At 45.9% G+C, this 25,198-nt stretch overlaps 1 protein-coding gene across 6 annotated transcripts in view; it reads left to right on the top strand.

The window, feature by feature from the left end:
• ARHGAP22 (Rho GTPase activating protein 22) overlaps positions 1–25,198 on the top strand; it is a 240,416-nt gene that overhangs the window by 203,349 nt on the left and 11,869 nt on the right. For all 6 annotated transcript variants that reach the window (XM_073353053.2, XM_073353054.2, XM_073353057.1 and 3 more), the window contains 3 exons: positions 2,571–2,778; positions 16,209–16,341; positions 23,179–23,252. In XM_073353053.2, the coding sequence (XP_073209154.1) occupies positions 2,571–2,778; positions 16,209–16,341; positions 23,179–23,252 (415 nt within the window). The remainder of the gene's footprint in view (positions 1–2,570; positions 2,779–16,208; positions 16,342–23,178; positions 23,253–25,198) is intronic.

Genomic DNA, 25,198 nt, shown 5'->3' with positions numbered 1-25,198 from the left:
CCCTTCTCACCTGTAGAGTCGGGGTTGAGCTGTGGCTATAGGATAGTGTAGGGAAGCATGTTTTGCTGCTGCCCATGCTAAAAGTGTCAGGTGCTGTGGGGACTCTGGACACCAGAGCTGTCAGTCCAGCACAAAATTCACTTAAAAACGTAGTTTTTGGTTTTTGAAAGAAGACCTCTTTTAGAACCACATACAATGCTGAGTGTCATAGAGTAGGCACTTCTGTTTACCCTGAGCCATAACACAAGAACAGGGGGCCCCGGCCGCTTGATTAGTTTAAAAAGCAACAGCTAAAAAAAAAATAAAAATTGTTTTTACAGAACTTATTGTTAACCTGTGGAACTCCTTGCCCGAGGATATTATTGGGAAATATAGCTAAGCTTCACAAGTGAATTAGACACTGATATAAATAAGAATTTAAATCTGCATGGACACTGGCTAGGATTAGAATGACAAGGATGACCAATCCCCATGCTTCCATAAACTGATCACTAGTTGGGATCAGCAGGGGAGTTCCTTCCTGCACACCAACCATGATACAGTAATGCACAATTAGGTATATTACCGGGGGAGATTAAGCCTTACTCTGAAGCCTCAACTACTGATCATTAGCAGAGACAGCGTCCTGGACTAGTGTACAGAATTGGGGCAAATATGGATCGTATATCTGATCTAGTATGGCAGCTTCATTGAAAGACAGTGAGTGGTGGCTGGGAAAACTTCCTGCTAGGAGTCCTGCACCAACCATGAAAGCAGCAGTAAAATAAACATGGAACATGAGGTCCTGTGGTTAATATTGGAATAGTAAGTGGGGTGTTAAAAACAACATAATCTAATAACGCTGACTGAAATGTTTTCTCTGGCATATTATAATCTTATGCACAGAACATACCTGACGTTACTCCTAGGAAATTGGCTCTGAGTACAATAAGAATCTAGTTCTGTATGCTGCTGTATTTTCAGAGCCATAAGATTAATTATGAGTACAATGGAAAGTCTCCTATTGACATCAGTGTGCTTGGGATCAGGCTGCATATGTGCCATGGTCTGGTTGCATCTGAAATTGAATAGATTTGAGGATTATACTCTTTATCTGAAATCTCTGTTCTGAGCAGGGTCAATTGCTTGAATGCTGCTGCTCCTATGCCCCCACGGCCACATCTTGAGCAACAGAACTAAGGGTTCAGAATGCATATGTTAGGCCATGCAGCTGATTGGGGACCCTAACAGTGGGGATTGACCCTGGGACCTTTGAATCTAAAAGCATGAGGCTGTAGTGTCTGAGCTAAGAAATCATGCTCTGTTAGCTCCGGCTAGAGCAGGCCCAGCCACCACTAGAGGGACACAGAGTGCCACACGGAGTGGGTTACATACATGGAGTAGGTGTGGCTTACATTTACACATGACTGTACAGGAGCATACTGTATGTATGGCTCATTAGGGTGCATCCAGTGTGTGTAAGTAAAGGTGCATATGATTGAATAGTGTGGGTTGCTGCTTCTTCTAGGAAGGCAGCTTAATTGTGTTTATGATGGAGTTTTTCAGTTAATTTTCAGTGTGTGTGTGGTGGAACAGGTCCATGGAGAGGCAGCATTTCAACTGCACCCCCAGAGCCCCTTCCACGTTCTTTTGGGTTGGAGTATTTGATCTGTAGGGATATTACACTAGGGATTTTCTCTCAAGAAAACATGACTCCATTTATACAGCACAGTGCAGGACTGTCACTTGCTATATGTTTGTACAGTGCTTAGCACCCTGGGGCCCAAGCTGGTGGTGGCCCGAGATGCTACTGCAATATATGGTAAATAATCACAGTGAAGGCCGCAAAGGAGACTGATTAGTTAGCTGAGATGGTTGAAAATGACATGTAAAAGTAAAGGCCCCTGGTCAGAAAAGATCTTTCACAGCAGTGAGTGTGTTACCACTAATTCCTGGGTCTGTGAATGGTTCCAGCATGGGTTATTACATCCTGCCTGCTTACCGTACCCCTGGCAGTGTCAGTGGGGGACATTAGTCTTCACTTCCTGTCCCAAGCTTCATTTCCTATCCTAGCTCTTGGGCTGGGTTGCTGTGAGCTGTTAAATAGCAGCTGTGTCCCTTCCCAGAGGTGGGTGTGTACCAGTGGTAGATTCTGATGTGCCAAGTCAGTGCATCTATTTAAAAATGGGGCTTTGTTGTCCTTTGGATCAAAGGCACTGTGTCAATGCAATCACTCAGTCTAACATAAAGATGGAGAATAGCTGCAAGTCATCAAAACCAGTGTTGAATTCTTTTATGCCTTTCTTGGGAGAAAATTTTGCCCTTAGTTGGGCACCTGCCAATGACCTCAGTGGAAGCTCTTGTTGCATATGTCAGGGCAGAATTTGGCCTATAGTATTTTTCACTCTAAGTAGAAGAAAATTATGAGTTTGTAATTTTTCCTGGTTGATTTTTGCTGATCCAGGCAATAGCTGGATCCATGTTCCAGTTTTGCTTCCTTCATGTGAAATATAACTCCCACCCTGACCCCATCCCATCTGCTGGCTTGTGGAGAATAAAAATTAATGCCAGCGTGCGTCTCTCATTGGCAGGGATCTTCGGGCAGCGATTGGAAGACACGGTGCAATACGAGCGGAAGTACGGCCTGCGGCTGGCCCCACTGCTGGTGGAGCAATGTGTGGATTTTATCCGGGAGCGAGGCCTCACCGAGGAAGGGCTCTTTCGCATGCCTGGTCAAGCTAACCTTGTCAAGGACCTGCAGGATTCATTTGATTGTGGAGAGAAGCCCCTCTTTGACAGGTAAGTTGGTATCTTAGTCGCTCAAGGTGAGCACCAAACTCTTGATCTTTAACACATGTCTCTGTAACATCCCTGGCTTCTGATAACATCCCAGATGTGTCAGTCTTGGAAGATGCTAATTTCCGCCTGTGGTTCTCTTTATTTAACACGCTCTCTATGGGCTCAGTCCTGCAAGCTCCACTGGGCTCTGGTCCAAGGTGCTTAAGAATGACCTGAAATTTGAGCATGTGCCTAGCTGATGAGACTGCTCATGTGCTTAAAGATAGGCACGCGCTGAAGTGCTTTGCTGGGCCGGAGTGCTCAGCAGTTTACGGGATCATGCCATAGAACAGATGTCGCATGAATGACACTGTGTCTGAGCAGGGTGTCTGACCACCTGTTCCCACAGGGTCCTCTCGCCACGTGCTAGATCTCCAGCAAGACCTAGGCTGGTTCGTTCTTCCCCTTTGACTGATCTGAAGTCTCAGTCAGAAGCATCAAAGGGATGTCCCCTGGCCATTACACCTGAAGTGTGGAGAGCTGGTTAACAATTGTCCATCAAAACAATTTTTTTCAACAAAAATGGCTTCTTGATAAAAATAGAAATGTTTGCCCTGAAATTCCAGCAACTGGAACAGTTTTGAGTTGAAAATTGAAAAATGGCTGCTTTTGGTTGGGAGAAAATTGAAACATTTCTCCATTTACTTACACAAAAAGTTAGAATTTTGACAAAAATGTTGATGATTTCTGGTTTTATTGGAAATTTTCACTAGGGGAAAACTCATTTCCTATCCAAAAATGAGGCGTGCATGCGGGGCGGTGGGGGGGGGGGGGTGGAGGGAAAGCAGGCCCACCCAGACCTGCCAAGTGACTTTCATAGTGTCATCAAATTTAAGGCCAGATGCTCTAGCCTGACCTCCTTTATATCACAGGCCACCAGCCCCCGTGCACTAAACCCCAGGACCAAAATGAGACCAAGTGGTCAACCCGCAGGAGATTCTTATGTGCCACAGGCAGAGACTAGGAGGGAAAGAGGTGCAGCAGGCCTGAGGTCCCCATAATGGCTGGGAAATGATTGAGACATATCCAGATAATCCTGGCAAGTGACCCGCACCCCATGCTGCAGAGGAAGGTGAAACCCCACCCCAAGCTTGTTGCTAATCTGACCGGTGGTGAAATTCCCTCCAATCCCACCTATGGCAATGGATTAGACCCTGCACATGTGAGCAGGAACTAGCCAGTCATGCACCTGAGAGAGAGAATGTTCAGTGCCCCCACAGAGCCCTGTCCTGTCACATCCAATGTCCCATCTCCAGCCATGGCCACCCCAATGCTTCAGAGGAAAGAGATTTAAAAAACTCTCCCAGAATACAGAGTGGAGAAAAATGTCTAGCCAAATACACCCAACATTGCAGCCCTGAGTCTCTCCTGAACATACATGCAGTTTGTCAAACTGCACAGTGCTTTTAGAATTGGGCCCCCACCAGTGACCCTGCACAGCTGAACCCCTGGGAGATATGGATCCAGGTCCAGATGCTGGGGGAGTTTGGATCCTAATATCGTGACCGTGACCTGTTGCTAGTGATTTTGCTGGGTGAGATAATTTTCACTGGTGATCTAAGCAGCACTTGAACCCAAGTCTTGTGGCCAGACCCCTAGCAATGATGCCACCATCTCATTGCCCCTGCAAGCCAGCCTACACTTTGTCTGTCTGCCCACCACACTCGCTGCTGCAGGAAGAGGTAGCATGGGCCTGAGTGGGGGACGCAGGGTTGCTCATTTCCAGCCTGGGAGGAATGTCTCTAAGAGTTTACTGAAGACATTCTTCTAATTCTTCCCTCCCCATCTCCACTTCCGGGCCACCCATCCTTCCCTCTTTGATTCTTAACCACAGTCAATATTTGCTCGCTCAATGGCACTATCCAAGTGGAGTCCACCCCCTCCCCCACATGGCTGGATGACTCCTTACACTGTAGTTCAGCTTCCTGCTGGGAAGGGGGAAGGGGATGGGAGGGAAGGCACGTGGCTTCCATCCTCCAGCTCAGCAGATGGGAAAAATCAACCTGCCACTCTTCTGGGTGCTTGCAATGGTGCTGCTGGGAATGAAACCCCATGAAACTGCCTCTGCTCTTCTCTTTGGGGAAGTTTCGATTGAGTGCACGCCTTCCTCTCGCGTCTCCTAGGGCTTGTCTGTATGGGGATACTCAGGAAAGTGAAGATGAATTAGTTAAAGGCGCAAAGTTAATTTAATTTTCTTTAGCTTCAGCCTCCTTCAAAGGGAATTCAGCTGCAACAAACTGAAGTCACTTTACTTCTGAATGAGATTGTCCACGCAGGAGTTTAATGCACTATAACTTCACACCTTTAGTTAATTCAGCTTGTCCCCTAGTACACAAGTCCTAAGATAGCTGTAGCTCCAGACCAGGTGCAGCCCTGGCAGTGTTAGAGCAAGCTTCTCTGACACTCTGATACTGCTCCCACTGAATTCAATCCAACTTGCAGGTGCCTATCACAGGGCAGAAGTTGGCTCTTTATGTAGGGAGAAGTGGCTCTGTTTGCTTTTGCAGAAGAGACTTGGGTCTTGTGCTTTCCAAGGGAAAGGGAGAAGTGGGGGTGAGAGGGGTTGATAACACAGCTTGTGAGCTAAGCTGGTTTTAGGAGATTTTTCTGCCTTCTTGGGCCTGTTGAGAATTTGCTGCTGGCATATCTGAACCCAAAGCCAGATTTGGAATTGAGCTCAAACTGTGAACCCCAATTTCAGCCTATCGTGGCTCTGATCACCCATTTGCTGGCCCATCTCCTCTGCATAGATGTTGTTATTCTGTATTACAATCAGACCTTTCTTCACATGTGCCCAAGAAGCAGAGGCCCAGCTATGGTGGAGACTGTCATTGTCCAAACCGGTGCAAGCTTGGGAGTAAACTGGTGTAAACTCCTGTTTTGAGGCCCTTATCGTAGGGCTTGTCTTGACTACTGGGGTAAATGGACTTACTTTACACTACTCCAGCTGGAGTTGACGTAGCTTAGGTCAACTTACTGCAGTGTCTTCACTGTGCTGCATTGACGGAAGACGCTCTCCGGTCGAACTCCCTTACACTTCTTGGAGAGGTAGAGTACCGGGGTTGATCATAGAGCGCTCTGCCGTCGATTTAGCGGATCCCTGCTGCATCGATTGCTGCAGCGTCGATCACCGAGTAGTGAAGACCAGCGCTTAGTTTGAGTAGCTTACTTCAGTTTAGCATGAACCTCTTCCTAATCGACTCAAGTTACACCAAAGGAAAAAAAAAAAAATCCATGGCAAGGTGAGCACACAGTATAGCTAAGGCTGGTGGGAGCAGACCAGCAATGAAAGCGCACGGTATATAGCTAAAGCTGAAGAGAGAGGATGGGGAGCAGGATGACCAGCTCCTTACACGTCTAACTGTAATATGTAGGCAAAAAAGGTTCATGATCCTCGAGGACTTCAGTTTGTGTGACATATGCTGGCAGTCTCCGGCTGCGAGTACTGAAACATCCCTGGAATTTCTAAATATTGTAGGAAATTGTCACCTAACTCAAAGTGTTACAGTGAACCCGGGGGAACTCTAGATTAGACCTTGTCGTAACAGATAAAAAGGAACTGATCACAGAACTAAAAATTAAGGGTAGCTTAGGTACAAGTAATCATGACTTCATCACGTTTATAATGTGCAAACAGAATAAAGTCCAGTCCAGTGATTATATATATACACACACACGGGTGCTTTAAAAAGGCCAATTTCACAAAGCAGGAAACAATTTTGAGTCAGATCTGCTGACAGGAATAATTTAATCATAAATTGTTTTAAGAACATGGTACTTAGATGCCCAAAAAGCCAATGTTGAGGAATATAATTATAGCTGCTTTCACTGCCCTTTTAAACCAGGTATTTTTTAAACCAATACCTTCTTCCTCACCGTTGGCTTTCTGGGCATCTAAGTAAAATGTTCTTATAACAATTCCCAACTACCACTCCCATTTATTTCTGTCAGCAGATCTGACTCAAAATTGTTTCCTGCTTTGTGAAATTAGCCTTTTTAAAGCGCCGCCTGTATATGTGTGTGTGTGCGCACTGGACTGGACTTTATTCTGTTTGCACATTATAAATGTGATCAAGTAATGATTACTTATATACTCTGTGTGTGTGTGTGTGTATGTGTATGTGTGTATATATATAAAAACAAATGGAAGAAAGGGAAAGTTGATTGTAAGGAATATAAATCAGAAATTAAGAATTGTAGAAAATTGATAAGGGTAGCAAAGCTGTGGCCAGCAGAGCAAAGGACACCAAGGCATTATACAAGTATATTCGGAACAAAAAAAATCCTGACAGTAGTACTGGCCCATAACTAGATGGAAATGGTAGAATTATCAATAATAAAGCAGAAAAGGCAGAAGCGTTGAATAAATATTTTTGTTCTGTATATGGGTAAAAACCAGATGATGTAGTCTCGTCGTATGACGATAGCACCTTTACCATTAGTATCTCAGGAAGATGTTACACAGCAGCTACTAAAGTTGGACAGTTTAAAAATTTTTAATTGGTAGAGCCAGATAACTTTCCTCCAGGAGTTTTAAAAGAGTTGGCTGACGGACTGGCTTGACTTTTATTGTTGATTAGAATACTGGCGAAGTTCCAGAAGATTAGAAGAAAAGCCCATTTTGTGCCAATATTTAAAAGATCTAAATGGGATGACCCATGTCAGTCTGACATTGATCCAGGGCAAGATAATGGAGGGGCTGAAATGGGATGCAATGAATAAAGAATTAAAGGGGGAGTAATATAATTAATGACCATTGACATAGGCTTATGGAAAATAGATCCTTTCAAACAAATTTGTTTTTTTTATTACAAGTTTGGTTGATAACAGTAATAGTGTACAGTTGTATGCTTAGACTTCTGCAAGGCATTTGACCTGGTACTGTACAGCATTTTGATTAAAAAAATTAGAATGATATAAAATTAACATGGCACACATTAAAAGGATTAAAATCTGGCTAACTGATCGGTCTCAAAATGTAATTGTAAATGGGAAATCATCATTGAACAGCTGTGTTGGTTGTGGGGTCCCGAAGGGATTGGTTTTTGGCCCATGTTGTTTAACATTTTTATCACTAACCTGGAAGAAAACATAAACCCATCTCTGCAGGAAAGCTGCAGAGAGTGGGAATCCTAAGGGATCGGAGACAGTTAGGAGTGAGCAGGCTGTGACAGAGTCTTGGGAGTCAGGACTGGGACTCCAGACAGGGAGGGGCTAGAAGGGGCCTGCCAATGCAGGGAGGGACAGAAATGTTTGTTTTGTGGGCTTTGTTCTAGGACTTTGGTTTGGAGTTTATTTTATATAAATAAACCCAGCCCCCAAGGAGGGGTATTTTTGACCATAAAAAGCCTAGGTGAAGTTTTATTTGAACAGCCCAAGAGGGAAAACTGAAGCATGTTGCTTGTAGCATGACCCTGAGGCCTTGAGGGCGTGCATGGGAGGCAGCTGACCCCATTAGAGGACAGCACAGGCAAGGGGACCACCCCGTAGAATGAAGGCAGTGGGTAGTGCTTGGGCAGGGGGCGTGCACAGGACTGCACTGGTGACACCTCATCTGGAATACTGTGTGCAGTTCTAGTTTCCCATGGCTGAGAAAGATAAATTCAAACTGGAACAGGTGCAGAGAGGGGCTACTAGTGTGGTCCGAGGAATGGAAAACCTGCCTTACAAGAGGAGACTCAAAGAGCTTCATTTGTTTAGCCTAACCAAACACAGGCTGAGGGGAGATATGATTGCTCTCTATAAATACATCATTGGGATAAATACCAGAACAGAAAAGGAATTATTTAAGTTAAGCACCAATGTGGACCCAAGAACAAATGGCTATAAACTGGCCATCACCAAGTTTAGGCTTGAAATTAGACCAAGGTTTCTAGCCATCAGAGAAGTGAAGTTCTGGAACAGCCTTCCAAGGGGAGCAGTGGGGGCAAAAAATCTAACTGGCATGAAGACGGAGCTTGATAAATTTATTGAGGGGATGATATGATGGGACTGCCTACAATAACACAAGGCAGATCTGTGACTGCTAGCAGCAAATATCTCCAATGGACGGCCGTGAGACACTGGATGAGGAGGGCTCTGAGTTACTACAGAGAATTCTTTCCCAGGTGTCTGGCTGGCGGGTCTTGCCCACATGCTCAGGGTCTAACTCAGGGGTCTCAAACACGCAGCCCGCGGAGTTATTTTCTGTGGCCCGCAATAGCTCCCCTCATCCCCCACCTCGGCCCCCCCATGGGTGCCGCGTCCTTGCTCCTCCACCTACCTCCCACCACTTCCCGCTGCTCTTAGGACTTTCCAGGAGGGAAGGGGGGAGGAGTGGGGACACGGAGCACTCAGGGGAGGAGGCGGAGAAGAGGCGGGGCGGGGTGGGGTGGGGCCTCATGGAAGGGGTGGGGGCAGGGCCAGGAGCAGATCGGGGGGGCTTTTGTATTTTTGTATGAAAAGGTGTCAGTGATGCGGCGCTTGGGCCAATGTATTAGTCCTCATGTGGCCCTCGTGGTGACCTGAGTTTGAGATCCCTTGTCTAACTGATAGCCATATTTGGAGTCGGGAAGGAATTTTGCCATGGGTCACATTGGCAGAGACCCCGGGGGGTTTTGCCTTCCTCTGCAGCAGGGGCACTGGTCACTTGCAGATTTAAACTACTGTAAATGATGGATTCTCTGTAACTTGAAGACTTCAAACCATGATTTGAGGCCTTCCATAACTTAGCCAGAGGTTAGGGGTCCATTGCAGGGATGGGTGGGCGAGGTTCTGTGTGATGTGCAGGAGGTCAGACTAGATCATCATGATGGTCCCTTCTGGCCTTAAAGTATGAGCCTGAGCTTGGTGGAGGAGTGCATATGGGCCAGGAGAGTGCCCAGCATTGCTAAGGGGGAGGGGAGCGGACAGTGTGGTAAAGACAGTGGGTAGCCCACAGAAAAGCTAAGGCAGAGAGGAGCACATGGGCAAGGAGAGGGCACTGTGTATAGTGAAGGGTGTGGGCAGTGCACAGGCCAGAGCATTGCACAGTATAGCTAAGGCTGCGTTTCCGCTTCCGTTCCTGCCTCTGCAGTTTCCATTCCTTCTGGCCTTTTCCGTCCTTGTCAGAGAGCGTCCTGGCATGGTCTCGCCCAGAGGTGAATGTTTTTCTGCAGCTTGGAGTGAGATTCAGTCACTTGCTTTTGGGGTGAAAGAAATCCCCTTTATGCCACACCCAAACCTTGCTAAGAGGCCTTGTTTGCACACATCACCCTCAAACTGTTACATGTGGAGTGGGGAGGAGCAGAGGCGCTGTGCCCCCTCACAGAAGGGGACAGGACGAGAGGGAGCAGAAGGAGCCTGGCAATTCATGATGGCTCCATGCCCTCTTCTGTCCTCCCCTCCTAGGAGCAAGGATGCCCCCCTGCTCCTTCCCCCTGTCTCCCTGTAACGCCTGGGAAGGAGGAGTGGTATGAAGAACACATGGAGCTCCCCTCTGTCTGGAAGAAGGAAGGGGGCCCTACTGCAGCCTGGAGGGGTTTGAAGAACCCCCGTGGTGGCAGAGGGGTAATTGTGAGGTGGGCACAGCTGATGGTGGGTTGGGCAGATGGGGAGTGGGGGGAGATAGATGCAGAACTGATGGAAACTGGGGGATGAATTGATTCATAGATTCATAGATATTTAGGTCAGAAGGGACCATTATGATCATCTAGTCTGACCTCCTGCACAATGCAGGCCACAGAATTTCACCCACCACTCCTAAAAAAGACCTCACACCTATATCTGTGCTATTGAAGTCCTCAAATTGTAGTTCGAAGACCTCAAGGAGCAGAGAATCCTCCAGCAAGTGACCCGTGCCCCATGCTACAGAGGAAGGCGAAAAACCTCCAGGGCCTTCCAATCTGCCCTGGAGGAAAATTCCTTCCCGACCCCAAATATGGCGATCAGCTAAACCCTGAGCATATGGGCAAGATTCATCAGCCAGATACTACAGAAAATTCTTTCCCGGGTAACTTGGATCTTACCCCATCTAAAAACCCATCACAGGCCATTGGGCCTATTTACCATGAATATTTAATTACCAAAACCATGTTATCCCATCATACCATCTCCTCCATAAACTTATCGAGTTTAATCTTAAAGCAAGATAGATCTTTTGCCCCCACTACTTCCCTCGGAAGGCTATTCCAAAACTTCACTCCTCTGATGGTTAGAAACCTTCGTCTAATTTCTAATCTAAATTTCCTAGTGGCCAGTTTATATCCATTTGTTCTTGTGTCCACATTGGTATTGAGTTTAAATAATTCCTCTCCCTCTCTGGTATTTATCCCTCTAATATATTTATAGAGAGCAATCATATCTCCCCTCAACCTTCTCTTAGTTAGGCTAAACAAGCCAAGCTCCCTGAGTCTCCCCCCATAAGACAAGTTTTCCATTCCTCGGATCATCCTAGTAGCCCTTCTCTGTACCTGTTCCAGTTTGAATTCATCCTTCTTAAACATGGGAGACCAGAACTGCACACAATATTCCAGGTGAGGTCTCACCAGTGCCTTATATAACGGTACTAAAACCTCCTTATCCCTACTGGAAATACCTCTCCTGATGCATCCCAAGACGACATTAGCTTTTTTCACAGCCATATCACATTGGCAGCTCATAGTCAACCTATGATCAACCAATACTCCAAGGTCCTTTTCCTCCTCCGTTACTTCTAGTTGATGCGTCCCTAGCTTATAACTAAAATTCTTGTTATTAATCCCTAAATGCATGACCTTACACTTCTCACTATTAAATTTCATCCTATTCCTATTACTCCAGTTTACAAGGTCATCCAGATCCTCCTGTAGGGTATCCCTGTCCTTCTCTAAATTAGCAATACCTCCCAGCTTTGTATCATCTGCAAACTTTATTAGCACACTCCCACTTTTTGTGCCCAGGTCAGTAATAAAAAGATTAAATAAGATTGGTCCCAAAACTGATCCTTGAGGAACTCCACTGGTAACCTCCCTCCAACTTGACAGTTCACCTTTCAGTAGGACCCGTTGTAGTCTCCCCTTTAACCAATTCCCTATCCACCTTTCAATTTTCCTATTGATGCCCATCTTATCCAATTTAACTAATAATTCCCCATGTGGCACAGTATCAAACGCCTTACTAAAATCTAAATAAATTAGATCCACTGCGTTTCCTTTATCTAAAAAATCTGTTACTCTCTCAAAGAAGGAAATCAGGTTGGTTTGGCACGATCTACCTTTTGTAAAACCATGTTGTATTTTGTCCCATTTACCATTGACTTCAATGTCCTTAACTACCTTCTCCTTCAAAATTTTTTCCAAGACCTTGCATACTACAGATGTCAAACTAACAGGCCTATAATTACTTGGATCACTTTTTTTCCCTTTCTTAAAAATAGGAACTATGTTAGCAATTCTCCAATCATATGGTACAACCCCTGAATTTACAGATTCATTAAAAATTCTTGCTAATGGGCTTGCAATTTCTTGTGCCAATTCTTTTAATATTCTTGGATGAAGATTATCTGGGCCCCCCGATTTAGCCCCATTAAGCTGTTTGAGTTTCGCTTCTACCTCAGATATGGTGATGTCTACCTCCATATCCTCATTCCCATTTATCATGCTACCATTATCCCTAAGATCCTCTTTAGTCTTATTAAAGACTGAGGCAAAGTATTTGTTTAGATATTGGGCCATGCCTAGATTATCCTTGACCTCCACTTGATTGGGACTGGGCAGACGCACTTCGATTTGTTTTCCCTGTGTTTACCCTCATCCCATGTCTTGAATTTAGAAACATTTCATTTACATTTAAATGTACTGGCGCTAGATTGTGTTGATGTATTTTGACTTCCAGTGGTACACTTTTAATCAGGCACTTAGTTATATACTTGCGCAACACAAAGTGATCCGTAACTTGCGTGCTTTCTTTAGATAACTTGTTTATGTGCTGCCCAGTACTTTTCCAAAAAAGGGACTGTATGAGTGAGTGTCAACATTTCGGTCAATAAGAAAGAGAAATTAGACGTCAGTTTTTCTTGTGCGTTTAACTTCTAATTTTAATTAGTTTTAATAGAATGAATAGCATGCTGTTTGAATCTCAGTACAGTGTATTTGTATAATTAGTTTGTTTGTTTTCAAGATTTAATTGGAATATTGTATAGTGGCACAATTAACCTTTTATTTTGAGATTAATAAGTACAACCCGGCACACAACTCTTGAAACCTTGCGATCCCTGGCTGATGGCAGGCTCACTAGAGAGCAAACCCCTGAAGAGCCATTTGGCCTGCCAAGATTTGGACATTGCTTTATCCAGCCCACCTGAAAATGTCCTTGAATACCACTGCTGTAGGTAATTAATTAATGCTGTGGCATTACTATATTTATTACTGCCAGTTAAGTGTTGAAATTAAAATGGTTTTGTTTGCTTCGGCTTTCATGCAGCTTTACAGTTGGTCTATCACATTTAAAACCTGGAACTGAAATAACTAAGGTGATTTAACAATAGAGTGTATGGCATCAGACAGGGTGGTGGTAAAACAGTAAAGGGAAGGAACTGAATATGCAAAGAGAATAACATCTGCAGACTCTCATCAAATTTAATCCAGCCCTGCATGTGATAAGCTATGGTACCTTGCAGGATAGTTATTAGAACGGCTGGAAATGCACGGGCGAGAGAGCCAGAGGGTTGATGCTAATCTGCTGCATGGAAAACATGGCTGTCCAGTAACCCCTGAGTTCCACAGCTGTGTGTCTTGCATGCAAGAGCAAAAACTGAGAGGTTGGATGGAGTTGTTAATGTTACAAAAACTGATGACAAAGCAACCAAACAAAATAGAATGGGGCGTTATCGCAAAGACGAGGATTTGAGGTGCTCGGCTCTACCCCTCTGGTTCCCCATTGTCACCAGGTCTACCTTTCTTAGAAGTCTTTGAACATGTCAGAGTAGGAGAGCCATTTGGTATAATGTATTTAGACTTCCAAAAGGCCTCACACAAGGGGCCACTGTAGTACCACTAGAGTAGTCAGGGGTGAGAGGCAAAGTGTTGCCCTGGATCAAAAACTGTCTAGGAGTCAGAAGGAAAAGAGTAGGCATAATGGTCAATTGTCATCACAGTAGAAGGTTAACAGCAGGGGACACCAAGGTTCCAGACTAGGGTCTGTGTTCTTTACTTGATTTACTTCAGTTAATTGATTACTTACGAATGATCTGGAAAGGCGGGTGAGCAGCAGGGTAGGAAAATTTGTAGAGGACATAAAGTTATTTAGGCGGGACCAGAGAGGACTGGTGAGAAACGTCAGAGCAACTTCAACAAGCTAGGGGAATGGACAACACAATGGCAAATAAAATTCAATGTTGATAAATGCAAAGTGAGGCACATAGGAGGGAATAATAGAAATTACTCAAACCTTACAGGGTTTTAATTAGCTCTGCCCACTCAAGAAAGGGACCTGGGTGTCATTGTTGATAGCTCAATGAACACCTCTGCTTAATGTGCAGCTACAGCCAAAAAAGGAAACAGGATGTTAGGATGCACAAGGAAGGGGATTAAGAATAATATGAAAACATTATAAAATCATAGAAATGTAGGTCTGGGAGGTCCTGGAAGAGGTCATCAAATCCAGCCCCTTACAATGAGGTGGGACCAAGTAAACCTAGACCATCCCTGACAGGTGTTTGTCTAACCGGTTTACAAACCTCCAGTGATGGGGGGTGGGATTTCACAATCTCCTTTGGAAGCCTATTCCAGTGCTTAACTATCCTTCTAGTTAGAAAGTTTTCCCCAATATCCAACCTAAATCTCCCTCACTGCAGATTTAGCCCATTACTACTTCTCCTACCTTCAGTGGACATGGAGAACAATTAATCATGGCTAAGGCTGCAAGTTTGTCATGGAAGTCACGGATTTCATGACTTTCTGTGACTTCTGCAGTGGCCAGCGCACCTGGCTCAGGGGCAGCTCAGGCACCGGCCGCTGCTGGGGCAGACTTGGGCCACCGCCCCTTCCCCACACAGCAGAGTTTGGGTGTGGAAGGTGGCAGGGGATTGGGGCATGGGACAGGGTGAGGCAGGCTCTGGGCGGCGCTTACCTTGGGTGTTCCCTGGAAGCGGCGACATCCCCCTCACTCAGCTCCTAGATGGATATTGTTGCCAGGCAGCTCTGCGCGCTGCCTCAGCCTGCAGGCACCTCCCCGGCAGCTCCTGGCCAATGGGAGCTGCGAAGCCAGTGCTCTGGTTGGAGGCAGCATGCAGAGTTGCCTGGCTACGCCTCTGCCTAGGAGCTGAACAAAATAGGTGTTAAACACTTCCGCCTTCTTGATGTCCTCAGTTATTAGCTCTCTTTCCCTGCTAAATAGATGACCTATACTTTTCTTCATCTTCCTGTTACTCCTAATGTAATTAAAGAACCTCTTCTCATTGTCTTTCATGTCACTTGCTAGGTATAACTCATTTCTTGCCTTAGCCTTTCTGATTTTGTCCCTACATGCTTGTGCTATTCTTTTGTTCTCCTTTAGCAATTTGTCCCAAGCACGGTCAGCTTGTCTGGATAACCCAGAAAGCAGAACCCTGAGCAGAGCAATAGGAGCTGTGTGAGTGGAGCAGAGAGACACTGGGCTAGTGCTCCAGTGTAGAGTATGAAACAGCAAGTGCCAAATGGCATGGCTTGGGAGGCAGAGGGCCCCAAAGCCAAAGGGGGGAACCTGGGCAGGAGTGTCACCTGCCGTATGGCATGCAGGGCGCAGACAGCTCAGAATGGCTGAATTCTGCTCCGACAGTCACAGCAATGGGCACTGGCTGGGGAGAGCGACAACTATCAGAAGTGGCAAAGGTTACACTATTGTGCCAAACGCTGGATCAGTTTGGTTTTTAGAAGGTACAAAGCTTTATTTTCAGCACAGCAGTCACAACAGCATGCTCTCCTGGGCAGCACACTTCTCTGCTCTCCGTACTTCACAAGAGTGTGCACCCCCCACCATCCTGCTTCCCCCGCTCACCTGGCTTCACACACTCTCCCTGACAGATGCGGAGATTTTTCCCATCACCAACAGGACGCACCTGTAAGCAGCTGAGCAACGGAGGCGCTTTCCTCTCTGATCTAGTGCTTTGTCTCTGTCACGCTGTGTGGTGAGGAGTGAGGGCATGAATTCTGGGGCAGGCCATGGCAAAGGAATGCGTGGGCTCCCAGATGGCCTGCCTGAGCGTTTTGTGACTCCCTCAAGTAGATTTGCCCATGTTGGTTGGACATGTGGCAGGAGTGCCCTCCTCCTCCACTTCTCAGGGCCTGCCCTTTCATACATCATAAGAAGGGCCTGTTAGCCACCTCCCTGCGTTCCTCCCGGAGAAGGTGCATAGGGCTTGTGGGACAGTCAGCTTGCAGGTTTCTAAAATTCACCCTTCTTTCCTCCTGTTGCAGCAACACGGATGTTCACACCGTGGCATCCCTCCTGAAGCTTTATCTCCGAGAGCTGCCAGAGCCCGTCATCCCCTTTGCCAAATATGAAGACTTCCTGTCATGTGGACAGCTGCTCTCCAAGGACAAGGGAGAGGTTAGTGCTCCTTCTACCCTTCCTCCTTTTACCCTCCATGCCATTCCTGGAGCCTCGCGACTCAATGAACAACAGCCTCTCCATTTTCTCCTCCAGGGCCTGAGCCAAAGCCCACTGAAGTCCATGGGAACCTTCCCCGTGACTCTGATGGGCTTTGAATCAGGCCTTAACAGTCTAAGCTCCAGCTTGGAGCAGGCGTCTTTCACAAGTTAGCCTTGAAATCCTGTGGTTCTGTGTCCATTGTGCACGTTTTTATGTACTCTTGGGCTATGGCTGTTTCTTCCTTAGCAGGGCTATCCCGTAGGCCAATGATCCCCAACGCGGTGCCTGTGGGCACCATGGCGCCCACCGGGGCATTTATGTGCGCCTGCCTACTGACAAGGGAGCGCTTCTGCTGGACAACCCGCCGCCGAGGAGTGCAGCTGCCGGACAACCAGCTGCCGAAATGCCACCTAGGAGCGGCAACGCCAAGAAGCGTCACCTCTGAAATGCCGCCGCTGGGCATCCGGCGCCCACCACACTCTTCTGGAAACCTGACTATACTATAGCAACAGAAAGGTTGGGGACCACTGCTCTAGGCGTTGCAGTAACAACTGAGAGTCAGGAGAGCTGGGTTTTATTTCCAGCTCTGCTCCTGCCTTGCTCTGTGATCTAGGACAAATCCATTTGCCTCAGTGTCTCATCTCTTCCTTGAGGATAATAATTCCTACCGCACAGGGGGATGGGGAGGTTTTTCGAACTGACGTTTGTAAAGGGCTTTGAGTTTCTCAGAGGAAAGGAGCCAGAAAAGGGCAAATTATATTTTCCCATGTGGGTATGAGGGGAAATAACAGCACCTCTACAGCACCTTTCATTTGAGGGTCTTTTCTTCAGCTTCTTCCCTATCTTATTCCAAGCAATGGAAGGGACTGAAGGAGCCCTCCAGCTCTCTGGTGGTGGTGGAGATTCGGGAGGGTTGTTCCTCCCATGGACTTGTTAGGTGGGGCAGGGTGATAGACAAAGGGATAGATCTGATCCAAGAGTCCTGCTCCTATCCCTGTGATATCTGAGCTCTCTACTGGATGGCGTGTCAGAGCTGCTGTCGTGTGCATGACTGTCACTTTCTAAGTGGGGATTTTACAAGCCTGATTCTAGTGTCTGCCAAAGAAGAACAGATGCCTGTGGAGTCAAGAGTCTTGGGTTCCATCACCTCTTCCATGTATGTGTGGTCCATAGTACAGGCCCATATCTCCCTCTGTTAGCTGCTCCTAGTGGCCTGCAATACAAACCTGCTGCTTAAAGCGAGTTGCACAGTTAGTTATGCTCTAGCTCAAGTGGCAAAGGTCTGCGTAGTGATGCCGATGGTCCCGGATTCAATCCCTGCTGAGGCTGTACAGGTGAGGCCACCATTTGTAAAGCATGTGATGCAGCTGCCAGGCCTGGGTTCTGTATTCAGCACACAGATTTCTTACTCTATGACACAAGCACAGCTGCTCTGCCTATAAAAAGCAGCAGCACTTCAGATGGTTTAGTTTGGTGGTAATGTGGACGGGGTTTAACCTGCACAGACTGCGGAGAGAGATTTGGATTTCCGAAGCCTGTTACACAAGAGCAGACTCAATGCCAAGTTTGGCAAACATCATTTTATATCCTCATTTAATTTATAACCGACACAGTTGGCCTGTATTTGTCTGTCCTGGCTGCAATGATCTGGGAAGCAGCAATCTGAGTTGCTTTTGTGTGAATGATGCGAGACAGAATTGTATTGGATTATTCTGTCTGGCATAGAACATTGCCAGTGCCTTGGCGGTGTCTCTTTAAGCCACTACTGAAAATGCACTTGTCACAACTTCTGAGCTGTCAAGAAGATTTGGAGTCTCAGTGTGGGTTGTTTCCTTGAAGGAACTGGAACACACGCAGCACGGACAGGGATTTCCCCAAGTCGTTATGTGCCCAGTGGCGCCGATAGCACAGTTTAGCATGGAACACTGCACTGGCCCATAGAGCTGGCTGAACTTTGTGTGGAAGGTTTTCTTTCTGAAAAATGCAGTTTCATTGAAACTGAAGTTTTTCATGGGGAAAACGTTGATTCTGATGAAAAATGTCAGGTTTCCCCTGGGGAATTTGAAACCAGAATTTGTTTTGAATCAATACTCCCAAAAACAAATGTTCATTTTGACTTCAGCCATCAGTTTTTCAATTTTTCTGAACGAAATGAAAATCTTTGTTTTGAATTGGATGTTTTGACTTAAAAAGTCAAAATGTCTTTTCATTCAGTTTGTTTCAAACTGAAAACAACTGATATTTTAAGTCAAAAGGTCAATTCAAAACAAAACTAACAAAAAACTTTTGCTTGAAAATATCATGACCTGTTAAATTGAAACAAAAACTTTTGTTTTGTTTCAAAAAGTTGGTTTTGAAGCCGTTTGAAATTTCCCATGGGAACTGAAATTTTTTGGCCAAAAACTTTCTTCATTTAAAATTTACGCCACTAAAAATGTCTCTGATCCTTTGCGCTGTTCTGTTTTGAGCAAAGATGGGTATCGTTATATAAAACATTTAGTACTGCTCAATGCATCTGCCCTCACCAACTGCAGCAAACCAGCCTCAGGAGCTGTCCTAAACTTTGTGTGTGTTATCCAGATTGCTCAGAGCTCCCCAGCTTCTCTTCCAACACTGATCGAGGCCCCTCAGCTCCGGTACAACCCCAGTGTGGCGGCTATCATGCAGGCAGGTTTTTAAGAGCGTCCTTGAACGATGGCTGGCATGGCTGTAGTGCTGTAAATGGGACAATGGCAGGAGCACAATCTTTCTTTCTCAGGGTATTTTGACGCTTTGGTTCTGGTCCCAGCCAGTGCAGGGCAGGGTAGTGCCCAGGTGCATGAGAAAGAAAAATTGGGGGAACACTTTGAAACTTTTTAAAAAATCATGTGAGTTCAGGCTGAGCTCTCCTGGTAGTATTTTTGGCTTCTCCATTTCCAAATGGAAGCCAGCATTCATGGAATAAATAAGCTAGTAAATGATTTTGAACATTTAAAAAGGAGATTTGGGGCAAAGATGTGAGTTGCTTTGCTAAACCCTGGTTCTCCTAACCCAGCTGGGGGCTCTCATGTTAGCCTTAGTCTGTTTTGCACCTTGGAGATTCCTGAAACCTGTCCTTGTGAAGTAGTCTCCTGTAGGGATTGGTGCAAAACACGGTAGTTTACATTAGTGTCATGCCAGAGGGTTGAGCCATTGATAAAACACACTGCACTAGTAAGTGAAAGAGTACTGGAGCTAACTGGCTCTCGTGGACGATCCCAACCATCACGCATGCCCAGTGCTATTAGACCATTTGTGCCTGGCGCTGTTTGCATTCAGGAAGATGGCTTTCACACTTTCCTGTGGTGGAGGTGCTAGCCCCAGGCTTTCAGCAGGGGTTGGTCTCGTTGTCAATGGATGCCAGCTTGTGACAAAATGACAAGTGCTCCTGCAAAGTCTGCAGCAGTAAAGATAGAAGTTTTATCTGCCAAATATCTGCATTGTGATCGGTCCGTGGATGCTATCTTTCTAACCCCATTTTCTCTGTCTACCGCCTTTGGGCCCTGCATCAAACTAACCCTCTAACTGATGAGAAGGATCAGGTGCAGCTCTCATTGCAAAGCTCTCTGCTCAGTCCTGTGGGGCCATGGCATGGAGCAATTTATCAACACACAAAGCCGGATTCTGCCCTGACCGATACCTTTGAAGCGAATAGGGTTGCACAAAGTGAAAGCCAGGGAAGAATTTGCCCTGTTAGTTCAATTGCTTGTAGATCAGGCCCATCTCTAAAAATATGGTAAAATAACTTGTTTAGAGTAACTTAAAAACTGAGCTGAACTTTCATCCCAAGCTACAACTTTATCTGAATCGAACCTTTTCAGAGGTTCAAACATCTATGGCTGGCATTTTCACAAGTGACTGGTGATTTTGTATTCCACAGTTTTTGACACCATTAAACAGGCCTGATTTTCAGGAAGTACTAAGCACCTGTTTTCTCTGACCCTTTTAAAGTGTCTCAAGTTGGACTTCCAGATATTAAAGCACCCGACTAGTCACTTTTGAAAATCTTGGCCTTTAACTTTTTCTTTTTAATAACTAGATTTCTGTGCACTCCATGTCTTGGAATTTACTGGATTAGGCTGGGAATGGAAGCAGAAATAGTGAAATATTACAAGAAGGGTGTTTTTCTCTTTCTTTGGACGATTTTCTGAAGCTTATCAAATGTTTTTCCCTAACCTGTGAAAACTAGCCTCTTTTTTTGTTAAGTTTTCCTATCACTACTTAATAATCCATAATTTAGTGTCCTCAAATGCACTGTCTGGTCTATCAGCACAAGAAGGAATTGTTCTTCCAACCGTCTGCTGTGTGGGAGTTTGTTAAATCTCTAGGAGGACGTTGCAATACGTCACAGGCCTTGTCTCCTTACATTTTAATGTGAAAATCCAGCTGTCTACCCCAAATCTATGGTGGTGAAGAAGGTTGTCACAGCTCGTTGCATGAAAAATGGAGCAGTTGCCTGTTGTCCGTTTTTAAAACCTGCGTTCCTGCCAAGCCATCAGTTGCACTGTTCATAGCAAACTGGTAGCTAAGCAGGCAAATAAGATGGTCAAATTGTGTTGGTATCTAAGGGCAGATCATAACTAGCTAAGGCCTGTCCTCCAACCATTGAAGTCCATGGGGCAGTTTCCACTGACTTTAATGAGTGCTGACTCAAGCAGTAAAGGTTTAGTGACTTGATCAGTATCTACTGGTGCTTGATGTACAGAATTTTTCAACCCCTTCATTTTGGACAGTATGTGCTTTTTCTACTGGAGGAATCAGTCTGCTCACGTGGTGAACTGGAGAGCATGTAGCTTGTTTCACTTCATAAACCACAAGTGTGTTTCTTCTCCCCCCACCCGCCCTTTTCTCTTTCCCCAAGGGAGTGGGTTTTTTCAGAAAATTCCAAGCAGGAGTTTTCAGACTGGGGAACAGCCCAGGTACTCTGCTCGGAGATAACTCCTGCTGCTTACTATGCAGATGCGGCGGTCACTTTCCAGCAGAACCAGTGAGGTTCTGTTGCACAAACTGGGGCAAGATTGGGCGGGGGGGGGGTGTACAAGGTGTGTATATTCCAAGAGGTGTGTATCCCTGCTTCATGGGGATGCAGTGCGCATTGGCTCATGGGGACCTAGGGGCAGGCTACAGGAGTAGGTGGTGCCCTACCACGCAGCTTGTTTTTTCCCAGTCCCCCAGCGTTACTAAAAAGGTGACCACATTTGGTCAAGTCCCATAGAAAGGCACTAAACAAGAAGCCCCACAAAGCCATTTTTGCAGTCACTGCTCAGAGTAGAACTGCCTGTTAGGCATGAAACTCGGTGTCAGGACTCCTGGATTCTTTTCCTGATTCTACCACAGTGTTGCCATGGAGGAGTCCTTTTGCCTCTTCATGCCTCAGTTTCCCTGCTTGTAAAATGGGAATAATACTTCCCTACCTCTCCAGGGGCTGTTGAGGCTAAATCCATTGGTGTCTGTACAGTGCCTTGAGATTCTTGCATGGAAAACATCCTGGAAGTGCAAAGGGTCATTATTGGCAGGAGTGAGTTCTGCTTCTCCGCAAGACAGGGATGGTGTAAGTGCTGTGTTACAGGTGGGAAAACTGAGTCACCGAGGTGCAGTGTCTTGTCTAAGGCCAGTGGCAGAATTTGTGCTGGTGAAATTGGGAGATGCAGAGAGTAGAGTTGGATAGTGTCGGGGGGAGGTGCCAGTGGGTCACAGAGCTGGGGATCTCGCTGTCAGATCAGTGCCTCCTTACGTAAATTGATGGCAGGAATTGAGTTTGCAAATCAGTGGTCAAATTCTAGGCCCCCCTCCCCCAGCTATGCACATGAAGAGCTATTGGAATTGGAAAAGGTTCAGAAAAGGGGGAAAAAATGATTAGGGGTATGCAACAGCTTCCATCTGAGGAAAGACTAATAAGATTGGGACTTTTCAGCTTGGAAAAGAGATGACTAAGGGGGGACATGATAGAGGTCTATAAAATCATGACTGGTGTGGGGAAAGTAAAACAGAAGTGTTATTTACTCCTTCTCACAACACAAGAACTAGGGGTCACCAAATGAAATTAATAGGCAGCAGGTTTAAAACAAACAAAAGGAAGTATTTCTTCACACAAGGTACAGTCAACCTCTGGAACTCCTTGCCAGAGAATGCTGTGAAGACCAAGACTATAACAGGGTTCAAAAAAAGAACTAGATAAGTTCATGGAGGGTAGATCTAGCCAGGATCGGCAGGGATGCAAAATCATGCTCCCTAGCCTCTATTTGCCAGAATGGGAATGGGCGACAGGGGATGGATCGATGATTACCTGTTCTGCCCATTCCCTCTGAAGCACCTGGCATTTGGCCACTGTTGGAAGACAGGATACTAGGCTAGATGGAACATTGGTCTGCCCAGTCTGGCTGTTCTTATATTCTTATTAGTTTTGAAGGCAGCATTGAGCAGGTAACATCCTGGGGGTGAGGAGCCATCGCCTGCAGCAAAACAGTGCAGATCCTTGGAGCCCAGCACATGGGGCTTGCACATACCCAGCTTCACCTCCGGGGTGGGTGTGTTTGAAGACAGGGTGGAGCTGGTAGATCTGCAATGTCATTATCTCTCTTCCTCTTTCCCAAGGTAGAGTGCACCACCCTGGGGGGGTACCAGTTTGCTGGGGGTGACAGGGCATGCCCACCCTGAGGTTCCATGGAGCACCCCACTTTCAATGTCTTATGGCATGGGCTTGGCTGAGGGAAGAGGATTTGCCCAGGCTGCACTCTGCTCTACATCACTGTTCTTGTTGTTTGTCTCCTCCTGTAGGGCACCCGAGAGCTGGCTAAACAGGTGAAGACCCTGCCCCAGGCAAACTACAACCTCCTCAAATACATATGCAAGTAAGTGGCATTAATTAGCGCCCAGGAATGCCAGAGCTGCCAATTTTTGTTCGGCTTCATGTGACATCATAGGCAAATGATTTAATGAGCCGATTTGCACATTTGAAACTAATTTGCATATAACTAAACTCCTGCTTTAAATATGTGTGTGGATTCAATGCTCATGCAGTTCTGATAAATGAAGCGCTTGGTTTATCTCGAGGACAGGCTGCTCTCACCCAGTGCCCTGCCAATAGGCCTCGGTATTAATCACATTTGTTATGGTAGTGCCTAGGGACAAACCAAGAGTGGGCCCACACTGCTCTAGACACTGTGCTAATGCAGAGGAGCAGACAGATCTTGCACTAAAGTGGTTACAGTCTAATTAACTACTTATGCTAAACAATCTGTTCCATCTTCTGTGTGGCTATGACACTCTGAGTACGGTTCTCCAGCCTGAGAAAGAGCTCTGTGCACGCTCAGAAGCCTGTCTCTCTCACCAACAGAAAGTGGTCTAATAAAAGATATCACCTCACCCACCTTGTCTCTCTACAATCTAAATAGAGCATCCCCCATACTGTAAGATAGCAAGACTTTGGGGGAGGGGAGGCTTTTCACCTCAGTTTTTTCACCCTTTTCCACAAAAATGAACTTTGTTTTTCCTCAGATGATTTAAAAAACAAAACAAAAAGGGTGGTGAGAATAGCAGTTCTTCTGGGAATGGTGGTTTGCTCCTTTCTGCCGTGTTCCTGGGTAAGAAACGGCAGGAATTTGCTCAAATTACCATTGTGAATTCCTGGAGAGACAAGGTGGGTGAGGTAATGTCTTTTATTGGACCAACTTCTGTTAGTGAGACAGACCAGTTTTTCGAGCTACACAGAGCTCTTCCTCAGGTCTGGGAAAGGTACTCAGGCCATGTCTACACTACAAAATTAAGTCGACCTAACTTGGTCGGCATACAGCCGCCACAGTAATTACATCGCTTGTGTGTGGTCTACACTTTTCTCCTTGTGTTGGCGGTGCTCATCCTCACCAGGAGCGCTTGTATTGAGTGTACTGTCAGTGTGGGGCATTGTGGGAAGGCTTCTGAAAGACCGTAACAGTTGACATAAGTAATACAGCATAGATAACCCTGTGTCGACCTAGCTACATTGACTCTACGCAGCTCATGAAGATGGAGTTATTAAATTGGCATAGCTGAACAGTTATGTCGACAGGAGCAAAATTTACATGTAGACACTTTCATAGATAGGTCTATGTAAGCAGCTTTGTGTCAACCGAAGGCCAGGTCTACATTAGAACTTACTTTGGTATAAGTGTCACTCAAGGGTGTGAAAAATCCACACCCCTGAGTGACATAGTTATACTGACCTTAACCCCCTGTGTAGAGCTTCTCCTGCCGACATAACTTCTGGAGTTATTAAGCCGATGGCTTAGAGTGTCTTCACCAGAAGCATTACATGCAAGTTTGTAGTGGAGACCTGCCCTAACTCTGTAGTGTAGAGCAGGCTGAAGTGTGTCACAGCTAGACAGATATGGAGTTAACACACATTGCAACAGCCCATTCAAAGTGAAGTGGTCAGCTAACGCTGCTACAGTCGTAGGACAAAGGAGGGTGAGGGGGGTTACAGATTGAGCCATAAATCCAGTGTCTTTATAAAGTGTCTGATTTTTGATGTATAGCAGAGTTATGAATTGAAGTTCCCAAGCTTGTCTTTTGAAGGGGTTGTGTCGGTTTCCTTTGAGGACTGAGAGATCAGATATGGACTGGTTGTTTTGTGAAAAGCTTTCGCCTACAGGTGATGTGGTGTATCGTGGATCCTTGTTAAAAGAGGCGAGAACCTCAGTTTTCACACAGATTAAATGGTCCCATGTCTGCTTCACTAGTGACCGCTGGCCCTTTCCTCTTCCCACGTTCCAGTGGAATTGGGGTTACTATTATTATATATTTGTCCTGTGGCAGCGCT

This window comes from Lepidochelys kempii, chromosome 7 (genome assembly GCF_965140285.1).
Source record: "Lepidochelys kempii isolate rLepKem1 chromosome 7, rLepKem1.hap1, whole genome shotgun sequence".
Classification (NCBI taxonomy): Eukaryota; Metazoa; Chordata; order Testudines; family Cheloniidae; genus Lepidochelys; species Lepidochelys kempii.
Note: the sequence above shows the minus strand (reverse complement) of the source record. Positions and strands in the feature narration are given on the sequence as shown.